Source organism: Lathyrus oleraceus, chromosome 2, assembly GCF_024323335.1.
Source record: "Lathyrus oleraceus cultivar Zhongwan6 chromosome 2, CAAS_Psat_ZW6_1.0, whole genome shotgun sequence".
Lineage (NCBI taxonomy): Eukaryota > Viridiplantae > Streptophyta > Magnoliopsida > Fabales > Fabaceae > Lathyrus > Lathyrus oleraceus.
Window position 1 is genome coordinate 134592667 of NC_066580.1, and position 12619 is coordinate 134605285.

A 12619-nucleotide genomic window follows, 5' to 3' on the forward strand; every position below is an offset into this window, starting at 1 on the left:
AGCCTATACTTTAGCATCTACTGTCAGGGATGAATGTCATAACATTCAGTTTGACATCCAGAAAATGCTGTCATGAATGAATGTCATAACATTCAGTTTGACATCCAGTAAATCCTGTATTAGCTAATCCTGCAGCATACTACTTAAGCATGTCATGACATCAGTCAAGACATCTAAGTATAGTAAGTGTTTTAACATAAAATGCAGCCAATCAAAAACATCTACATTAAGATCTCTACGACAAATGATAGGAGGTGAAGACTTTGAGTGGTGTTTCAGAATAACTTGCAAATACCCAAATTGGCATATTATTCGCTTGGGAAGATACAGATGCATCATATCTAACCTGCAAGTCAGCCATCCAGAGTATAGCAAAATGATGTCCATCTGATGCGGCTCACAGTGGCAACCATATAGGCAGAAGACAATGCCATCTAATACATGATGATTAAGATACATTTGGAATGGCTCGATCACCTGATTCCCTCTGAGCAGGGAAAAGGCGCAAGCACGTGGCAAATTCTTAGTGTAGTCAGACACATGTTCCCACCCGAAAATGCTAGGAAATGGAGAGATGATCCATCCCTAAAAAATGGTGCTGGTAAAATATTAGTAACAAGTGTAACACAAGAGTTATTAAAATATTAGTAACAATAAATTATCGTAAGTAGCGTGCAACTTCATGTCACCTATTTTTCCTTACAAAGACAACCCTCGGCAAGCATCGAGTACAAGAAGACCAAACAAGCGGCCCCCAGTTTTACTTGTGAATTATCGTCAAGTCGATGAAGTATTTAAGGTATATTAGATTGACGTAGGTTACACTTTTCTCCACAAACATGGACGAGTCAACCAGGAACAAAAGGTAAAACCTCAATGCACACTGTCAGTGGTACCTAACTTGCATATCATCACCTTCGGCATCCACAACCATCTACAGGTGGTATTTATAAAGTTCTTCCAAGAATTTAAATCTAGCATGAGCATCTTTGGTGTCAGCTACCTCATCTGTTGCCTCAGTTGGATCAACTCCCAATTGGTTGACCATCATCTCATTGGCTTCGTCTCAAGTGAGCCTTATGTGGTCCAGTAATTTTCCTATGGTGGGAAGATGCAGGAGACATGAGACATCATCCAGGGTGATGGTTATCTCTCCAATATGAAGGTGGACAAATGACGTATCTGAATTCCATCTCTCTACAAATGATGCATGTATGCCATGGTTTATGGTAGTGTATGCAACATCACATAAATCTGCAATCCTAGACTTATAATACCCCACGCCGCTTTCAGGATTATTGACCAAATACAAAAACCAACACGGGTCTTTTCATCATGTTTTGTCTTCACTCACACACTTTCCAAGGATACTTCCCACAATGTCACTCATCCAAATACTCGACTTTGTGAACCATCAAACGAGGTATCATTGACTCGTGACCATTCCCCTAGCCCTCTCACATCGTACATATATGTGATGGGACACACGACCGAGCCTAATTCTATCATGGTTGTTTTCAGCAATTGCACTTGTAATAAAACCATAAAATCACATCAAAATGCAACCAAAATGCAGTCATGCCAAATCCGGAGATACATCTCCGAAAATAATCTAGAAAAATTTGGGGATGTGTCTTTGAATGAACTCGCAATTTTTCAGCATTGGATAACCCAATTGATGATCTAAACTACAATCAAATGGGAATGCATGTCTATATCAACTACCTATTTGGAATATATTACTATCTTATGCATCTTAAACAACATATGTTACTTACAACATCATTCAAATCTAAAAAGAAATGAAAAACTTATCAAATTAGAGTTATGGATGAGAAGCTTGAATGTAGCGAGTGACTTTGCAAGAAATGAAGTAGAATAGAGTGAGTGAACTTGAAGAATCTTGAAGAAACTTGCTCAAATGAGATTTGTAAAAGACTTTGTAGAAAAAGAGCTCAAATGAAATTTTTTCATTGCTTGCAAAAGATGAAGGATGAAGAAAGAAGAGTCTAACGCGAGGATATGAAACAAAGCGTCTAGAGATTCATTTCAGAAAAATCACTTAATTTTAAATTTAGCATCTTTATGGAGATACATCTCCAGACTCACCCTATTGTTGATACGGAGCATCTCTGAATTAAATCTTGGCAAAATAAGACTAACTCATTAATTTGCATTAAGAATTATATGATAAGATTGATCTCCAAAATACAAAAGTAGTTGTGATTTTTCACAATGGTGGGAGCACATGATTGAATGAAAAAAGTATTTCTCATTAAATCTCTATGATGCTATTTTTAATTGCATTAAATATGAAGTTTTATCATGTGTGTTTTTTTTTGTGACAAAAATAAAATCCATCTTTCATATGCAAGTGGATGCATAAACAAATGTTAAGGGAAACTTAGAGAAAGATAATTAAAACTAACTCCCTCCAAGTTATTTGACATTAAAAGGAGTACAATCCATCCTGTATTGGTACGTATGTTGTTCTAAAGTTGAACCATTTAATTTAAGTAGAAGAAAAATATCAGCAATCAAATAATATACTTCACATTGATCTATGTATTATATGATAATATAGAGGAGTGAAACCACCAAGTAGGTGTATGGTCCAATCGGACTCATGTAATAATATAGGGATGAGTTGGGGCCTTAGAAAGGAATGCCAAAACAATACATTGTCTATTATGAGTATTGGAGAGAGAAGAGGGAATCACGTGAATAGCTGAGTTTTGAGTGATTAATTAACATTAATATCAATAAGATAAGGAAAATATGACAGCCTGTGCTTTCTTATTCTTGTTTAGTATATCGTGGCAATGTCGCTAATGTTTCTACCATGTTCCATCTTTTACTCGTCTTAGGTTGTACTACTGTGTCCTTTTTTTTAGGTTAATTATTTTATAATTTTTGTATATAATATAAATAAGACTGTTTAATACTATCAACTACAATGGACTTTAAGAGAATATGATATGGTTCATAAAGGTTCCAAACAGAGTAGATATAAAGTTCAATAAGATCGATTTAATCCAGAAGTATTTGTTGTGCAGGTTGGAACAGTTTTAAAACAAAAGCTCGTCCAATCTAAAGATAAAATCATTTGCAATTTGATTTTGGATAAACAATTAAAAAAATTTAATTTGATCCGATTCAATGTTATACAATTTAATTTAGATTAATTTAAAGATATTTAAATTATAAATTATAATTTTTTTATTAATATTATAAAAAATACTATAAATTTTAGGTGTGGTGTATTATATAATAATAATATATTTAATATATTAAAAATTAATATTATAAAATATAATGAAATTCAAACAGATAAAATAATAAAAGTTAATAGTTTAAACTAAAATAATAAATAATATTTTAAAAAATAACTATTAGCAAATAATAAATTAATGTAATATATTATATTAATATAAAATAAATAAATATTACAAATTGTGCATACAGTCTGGTTCAGATTGTGTTAGTTTTAAAAAATCAATATAAAATTTGATATGATTCGAGCAATTTTTATAAAATGATATGTTGGATTTTATTTTGAAGTTTTTGTATTTTAGACCAGTTTGCGGTATTTTAGCAATTTTATTTTCGTAAGTAACTTTTAGATAACAATATCATTCGAGTAGAATAATCAAAATGGTTCTCGTTGAATATAACAGATGTGAGGGATGCTAATATCTTTTCCTTGAATAACCGAATTCCTTACTTTTTTTTTCTCTTTCCTTCGTTTTATCAATATTTTCTCTTTCCTCCGAGAATAAATAAAGTTCGATGACGACTCTGTTGTATCTTCGTGCGTATGATGCGCTCATGTATATTTCGCGTAGCTTCAATTGTATATAAACTTTAATAAAAACCTCTTAAGTATGATTTGTTTAAGACACTCAACAGGGAAATGAGCATAAGGGATCATTGGTGAGTAATCAAAAGAAAATCAGGCTTTTGTTGTAAGCTTATCAATTGAGAAAAGAGTGTCAATAACATAAGTAATTGTAAATAACGTAGTTGATTCACAATACTCAAATGGAAAACCATACATCCTCAACTAGACCTGAGCATATGTAATATTCAAATTTTCAAGTCTAAAATTTGGCGTCTATGCAAACAAATGTGGGAGTGAGGGCTAAACATTCCATGTCCCTACACTCTAAAATTTGTTAAGATCCTCCCTTGATTTGAAAATTCAAAATAGACATGTCCTAAAGTAGTTAAGTCCCAATTAGTAATTGAACTCCATAATTTCATGAGTTTGTCACATAATTCTACTGCCTTCAGTGACACGTTACCTTAAGATATCTTGATTGAGAGACAATTACCTTTGAGGCAAAAAATGACAAAATTAAAAATTAGTATATCACACGTGTTTTGAAGAGCTTGTGCAAAAGATTTCTTTTGTGTATCGGGATTAAGATGTAAACATAAGAGTTAACCATGGAAGGTCTCCATGTTGATGGCCTGCCTTGGAAGAGTCCATACCAATTAGATTTTTTTTCAAAACTAGTAGAGCTTCCCAAAAAAATCTGATGTCATGTAAACACGATATCTCATTTTTTAGATCTTGCTTCGACGATTCGAATGGTGAAAGTGTAGCATTGTCCGGTCGGTACCTAGGGGTGTTCGCGGTGCGGTTTGGACGGTTTTTCCGATAAATATCACCCGAACCGCAGGAGAAATAAGCATGCGGTTCGGTTTGGTTCGGTTGACTTTTAGAAATAAAACCAAACCAAATCAATGCGTTTTGGGTTGGTTCGGTTGGTTCGGTTTTTTATAATATTTTTACTGAGCCATATATACTCCTATAAATAATGACATAACTTTGTGTTTAGTCATTCATACATTACTAAATAACATCAAAATTCATCATATTTAGACAAAAACGTTTCATTCAATATACAAAAAATCAGATTAGACAAAAGTGGAATAAAAGACAAATATAAATAGTAGCATAAAATAATATCAAAGACATTATAATAAAACATAAAAAATATATGAGATGAGAGATTAGAGAAGATGAAAAAAAGAACATAAGAGATGCGAGATTGAGAAGAAAAGTGCAATAAAAACGTAATTGGAAGAGAAAATAGTAACATAAAAGATAAAAAAGAAAGAACATAATAGAGGACTTACTAGAGTAGAATATGCGAGACCTACATGGAAAAGAAGATGAGAAGAATGTGTGATACTATTATGAGAGATTTAAGAAGGTTGAAATTGAAACCCTAAGTGTGATTAAGAGAAAATTGTTTCTAATTGTAAGGTTAAGGCATACTAGGTTTGAGGTTTGGGTTGGATGTGGGATAAGTGAAGTTTGGGTTGTAACATAATGCGATTTGGTTTGGTTTAGTTCGGTTTGCAAAATACAAACCGCAAACCAAACCAAACCGTGCGGTTTTATTAAAAAATGACCCAAACGAATCCGAACCAAATGCGATTTTTTGCGGTTTCAGTTTGATTTGGTTTGGCTTGCGGTTTTCTATTGGGGTGGTTTGGTTTTGAACACCCCTACCGGTACCAACCTTATATTCAATTTTTATTTTTTTTAATTTATATATTTAATTTGCAAAGATAATATATATATATATATATATATATATATATATATATATATATATATATATATATATATATATATATATATATATATATATATATATTGTCAGTATCAAATATGTACCAAAATTAATATTCTATCATATTTTTATTCAATTTCTTATCTTATCTTATTGCTATCCCATCCTAAGCACCACCAAAGAATCCTTATATATTTATCTTAAGAATACTTTATATTAAATACATACAAATTTTAAAAAGATGCCCATTTAAACTTCCATTTAATACAATAGTTATTTCTGTTTCGGTCTTCATGTCTTTCCCGTACAATTATCGGCCTTAATTATCATATAATCTAATCTTTTTAATGTCTTCATTATCTGTTTAAGCTTTACATAGACTTTTGACACCAACAAACTATTATTCTTCATTTTTCTAATTCCAAATTACAACTATTCATCACCTAAAAGTGGCAAAATTATATAACTTTTTGGCCATGATCAAACAAACATGGCTATAGTGTAATTGAAATGATATTTTATATATATCAAAGTCTTTTTTACCTTTTTTTTATTGAGTTAATAGATTCGTTGAGGGGACATATGTGCCTAACGTACATGTTCCAATTAAATATCCAAATTGAAAACCCATCTTAATCATTGGAATATGGATCTAACCTTTGGATCATTAATTGGGTGCCAGCATATATGGTTACTGTTTGGGGTACATATAATATTTTATTAATTGCAAAAGGACAAAACAAAACTTATCTTAATTTTGTATCGGAATAAAATTAAATTCTTCATCACTTAATCAGAAAAGAAAACATACTTTTTATTTACTCAACACAATACACCATCCCATGATTCCGATCTCAATTAAAAATAAAAATTAGATAAATATTTTTGACATAGTTTATTTAAAATAAGGATAAAATATATTCACTTTTATAACTATCTTTTATTTATATTTAAAATTAAAGAGAATAAGAAGAAAAAAGACGCTCGTATATCTTTAATTTAGTTAAATATAATATTCAATATTAAAACAATTAATGTTTATTATTTTTGATTTTTTTATAAATAAAGTGGTTATAATTATTGAAAATAAAAACATTATAAATTCTGATTACACAATTGATGTATAATTTAATGAGAAAATGGACCATGCAATGACAGTGTAAACCAATGACGACCATGCATCCCGCCAAATCAGACTGAAAATTTTAAAATAATTATATGGCATGGTAAAATAATATATTTCTATTAGATGATAGTGTAATGCATCACCATTAAACTCTAATTTAATAATATTAAATTTTTTTTGCCAATTAAACTAATTTTTCAATACTTAATTATTTTTAAATAATTTAAATTTTGAATTGATTTTTGCGTTTAAAATATCATATTCAATAAAGCTCGCAAAAATATCATAGAATTGCAATATATATATATATATATATATATATATATATATATATATATATATATATATATATATATATATATATATATAAATTTGAATTCTTCAATTCACCGGTCTTTCAATTATGAACCAAAGCATATATACGAATTTCATCAATCCAAGCTCCAAAACAAAAATAAAAAGATCAATTAAACAAGAAACCTAGTTGATATTTTTATTCACAAAATTAATACTCACAACTTTCAAAAGAAAGATAAAAGAGAAGAGAAAAATAGTCATTTAACTATATATTTTAATAACTCAAGTATTGAACCTTTTTTGGTTCCATTCCATAAAGCCAGATTCCGGCACCGGCAAATTTTCAAAACATAAAACTAACACAAGTCTTCTGTTATGCTTTCAAGATGAGGCTGCCACACACCACTCCGGCTATGCCGGCGATCTCGCCGCGAGCCTCTCATCTCCTTAGACTCATAATACTTTCGCGATGATGATAATAATTCATCGTCGTACTTTCTAGTCTTCTCCTCATAGGAGAATTGTTTTTTGTTTTCAAGATCTTTTTCCGCCACGCCTCTCCTCACCCGCCTTTTCTTATCCGGTATCGACGATGATGGGATCAAGAAGTATATGCTTCCTCTCTTGAGCTCGGTCTCCGGCGAGAGGATGAGAATCCGGCGGACAACACCTTCGGAGCTTGGTTTGCTTAGAACATGATTTGGATTGGCTTTGAGGACTTCACCGGCTGAAATTGGACGTGAAAACTCTTCTACATAACCATTTAAATGAACTATACGAATCAAGTCTAGTGCTCCACATGGAAGAACACAAGCCAAACAACACCGTAAGCTATTACCCATTGTTGTGCTTTTGGAGCTATGATGAATTTTTGATGTGTTATTTATAAAGTGTGGAATGAGTTGGAGGATGAGTTGTTTGTGTTTATATATTAAGTATATGGTAGAGAATTAGAGAAGTACCGTGTGTACACTCAACAACAACAACAACAATAATAATAATAATAATAATAATAATAATAATAATAATAATAATAATAATAATAATAATAATAATAATAATAATAATAATAATAATAATAATAATAATAATAATAATAATAATAATAATAATAATAATAATAATAATAATAATAATAATAATTTATTTTAAAAAATGTTAAATCAATTCATAGGAATTGATTCACACATAGTAGATTCAACTTTCACTTCCCATACAAAGACATTTTTAATTGATAATCTCTAAATAACTCTATAAATACTTTTTGAACTTTAATTGATCATCTTTAAATAACTCTATAAACATTTTTTGAACTCTAATTGATAATCTCTAAATAACTCTATAAATATTTTTTAAACTTTAATTGATAATCTCTAAATAACTCTATAAATATTTTTTAAACTTTAATTGATAGTCTCTAAATAACTCTATAAATATTTTTTGAACTTTAAAGTCTACTTTGACTCTGATTAATTTTTGGAGTCCGAGTCCAACTAACAGAAAACTTTTATCTTGAAAAATATATATTTATTTAATTTTAATAATAATTGTAAAGGAATATCAGTTGACGAAAATAGCCTTACAAAGAGTGGTTTACAATTTTTTTGTCTTGGCTTCTCATGGTCACATTCACATGTTAAGGTGGTGGGGTTGCTTCATTCTGTCATTCATCACACGCCTCCATGTGTTGCTTATAGAAAATTATGTGTTTTTTTTCTTTTTTAAATTAAGATGAACTTGAGAAAATTACAATAAAACAATATAATTTTAAAGAAACTTAAACTTTTGTATGTTTGATAGTACGATGAGTTTGATAAACCAAACACTTTACATTGCCAAATTGGTTATGTATTCTTGATTTTCAAATCTTTTTGCATATCACCTTTTTGTGTCGAAAATGGTTTTGTTCTGGAAAATTGAAATACGCATGCCTTCAATGTGCTTTTTACCCTAACTTGTCACTAGTCAAAATGTTATCCACAATGGGAGAAGAAACAACTAGGAAAGCACTTGATATGCATTTTTTCATTTTGCATATTATAAATTTTAAAAAAATTGTTTATATATATATATATATATATATATAATATATATATATATATATATATATATATATATATATATATATATATATTATATATATATATATATATATATATTATATATATATATATATATATATATATATATATATATATATATGTGTGTGTGTGTGTGTGTGTGTATGTATATGTGTGTGGACCAAAAGCTCAATACGCAGGTTCAATCATGCATAGTTTAATCGATGTGATCCAACATATATGGTCGACACACGTGAAATTTAAGGTACACTATGACTCTACTTTTTAATATACTCATTTTGTACTCTGTAACTGACTTGAGCGTTAGAGTGTTAACCTTGCAGATCCACCTCGTGCCACCGCATCGGTGATCATCATCATCGATTCTAAAGTCTTACATCACCTATTAACACAAATTAAGGTTCTTGTACGGAAAAATGACGTCGCCTGTGGGAATCGACATCGATTTCTTGCGAAATTCCATGATTAAATTACAAACAAATCATTCTCGATCCAAATCCAGATCTACACCACTACCACTATAAGATGAAGAGAATAATCTCTTGCGTCGTACCGAAGAAATCCATCACCGTAGAAATTCATCCAAGTAACGACTAACACCGAACCATGAAGTAAGGACACGTTGATGCTACACTGAATAGCTAAAGGTTCGAATTTCTTAGCTACATGTAAGGAACCAGAGCAGAAAATATAGTAGGAAAGCCAAAGGGTTAAAAAGGCAATGTGCTCTTGGACGGAGGCTTTAATGGATTTCTTGTCGTTATTGTCAATGATAAAGTTCTTGAAACAAAATCATTCAATGGTAAACTCATTGGTTGTCTCTAAGGTCGGAGTAAATTTTTTGCCTAGAGGGTTTAGTCCTGTGATGGCTTCCACATCGAATAAAGTTGGTGTTAACATGCCGCAAAGGAATTGGAGAGTGTTGGTCGAACCTTCCCAGAAAAAGATCGACGTTAATAACATGGTCGAATTATATCTAGGGCCAGTTCTAGAAATTTTGATCATATCGTAGATACCTAATTCTTGCCATTGTTTTTTCCTTTGGGATTGAACTTTGTCGAGCCAAGTGAGATACTTTTTGCTTTGGGTCGGAGGCGCAGATCGAAAGACACACATATGTTTGTCCATAAAAGACAGGTCAAGAGCGCGTTCTGTGAACGTCGAAGGCATTGTAACTGGGTAACTTGGAAAGAAGTTATTAACTTTCCCAGAATGCGACTTTGCAGTTGGGTAAGACCCGAAGAACGCAAGGAGTTTGTCAGATAGAGAAAAAGGAATAAGTACCTAGTTCACCTAGTTGGAGATTTTTTTTAACAGTGGTGGTTCAGGTGCAAAATCTCTCCCTTCATCATTTTCTTCTAGCAAAATCGTGAATGCCAAAGGATTCTTGCTAGTGTCAAACTTTGGAGTTGGAGTTTTGGCTGCCATTGTTGAAGTTAATAGTTTTTTCTAAAGAGAAAGTAAAAGGTTTTTTCTTCGCAAGAGAGTTGAAGAAGTGCATGAACGAAAAAGGCATACCATGGATTTTCGACATAGATATTAATGATAAGTAAGACACAAAGGCATACCATGGTGAGTTGTGAAGTCGAACGTGGTTTAACATTTCCCAATCGAATATTAGTCAAAGATCAAGGGGGATTTATCAAGTCTGGACTTAGTAAAATTTTCAATATTTGGGTTGGTTATTTTGATCAGTCGAATGAGTCAGACGTGGATAAGACCATGTGGTTATTCAGAGACACGTGGAAGTCCATCAAAGATAACAATTGCATGAAGATGAAACATGGCGTGATGTATCTAGTCGACCGTTGTGGGTAGTTATTTTTATACTAGTATATAAGTAGATGTTTGTTTATGTTGTAGGGGTCCGCAATTGTACTAAAATTCCTACAAACTCAAAGTATATGCGTATTGAGAAACGAGTGAGGAAATATGTATGTGTTCCACATTTATAAATTCAAAGCATTTTACATTCAAGTTATTACTGCATTCAAGTTATTTTCTATCATTTTACCTTTAAATATTTGCATTTCTATTTCAATCACTTTATTTGGAAAGCTTTTACAGTTTGATTTCACTTAAGTTCGGATCATTATCTTTCAAACACTGTTTTTCGATTTCGACATCAACATGCTCAAAAACTACAATTCACAAAAATATGTTCCAGGATATTTTTGAGTTTGATCCTTTAAGTATTAATATAAATTTGTTTGTTTACCAAATTCACCAATAAACAATAATGCACACAAACATCAATGTATTCATATCATTCACAATCATCATCAATCACCATATATATATATATATATATATATATGACAAACATTGAAATTTTGGTATGCAGATATCAGATTTCGTATGCGATGTCACGACACTAATATCAGGACTTCACACAACAATAATACTAAGCAGATAACAGATGTCGTATATGATGTCACGACACCAGGATCAGGATATGTTACACCAGAAACAATTATGCAGATAACAGATGTTGTATACGATGTCATGACACCAGGTTAAGGACATGTCACACCAAAAACAATTATGCAGATAACAAATGTTGTATACGACGTCACGACACCAGGTTCTGGACATGTCACACCAGAAACAATAACAATATAAAAAGCAAGAAGAAAATAACACAAGTCAATTGTTAACCCAGTTTGGTGCAACGTCACCTACATCTGGGGGCTACCAAGCCATGAAGGAAATCCACTAATAGTATTAGTTCAAAGCCTAAACAATCCTAGTTTACAACTTATTGCCTAATCATTACCCATGCAATTTCTACCTAGAACCCTTCTAGATATGAGAATCCCCCTTTCACTTCTAATAACCGCAATGATATCCTTAGTCACAGACCAGTGACAATAACCCAAAATAGAAGATTACACTTTCAATAAACAATACTTGGTTTTGCTTAAAAGCTTCAACCAAGAACAATACTCAACTCTTTTCTTAAAAGCTCATGAGTGAGAATAATAACTTGATATACAATCAAGTACAATCAGTCAACCCCTATGCATCAAAAGATACATGAGGGATGTAACACCCCTTTTTCTACCCCAAAATACTTAACATATAATCAGAGTAAATAAGCACGCATATAAACAAAAGGGCGTCACATCGACGTTTTCAAAAACTAAAAGCTTTCAAAAACCAACATCATTCATCATCAACATACAATACACCTGGTCATTTAAAATAACACATTCCAATTATCATGAATATTCGCAAATATGTGTTCGCAGCGGAAAATAATGAATACTCATGCATCTCATAAAATGATCCATGTCCCATACCATGATCATCTCTCAATAATCTCCTCAAGATAAAATAAAACCATATCCAGAATATTTGGCATTATGGCCTCTCAAACAACAAATTGCAAATAAGCATGTTCACAAGTAATAACATAATACTTATCCAAATAGGATACGAGTTCAATACTACCAATCTACCCCGTGTTACATGACCAGAGCATTGACTCACTACCTAGTCTCCAAACTAGAATACGGAAGCTCTCC

General features: G+C 31.4%; 1 protein-coding gene across 1 annotated transcript; it reads right to left on the reverse strand.

Moving 5' to 3' along the window:
* Positions 1-7181: 7181 nt before the first annotated feature.
* Positions 7182-7918, reverse strand: LOC127118471 (uncharacterized). Its single transcript, XM_051048683.1, has one exon. The coding sequence runs from the start codon at positions 7851-7853 to the stop codon at positions 7368-7370; it is 486 nt and encodes a 161-aa protein (XP_050904640.1). The 5' UTR covers positions 7854-7918; the 3' UTR covers positions 7182-7367.
* Positions 7919-12619: the final 4701 nt, after the last annotated feature.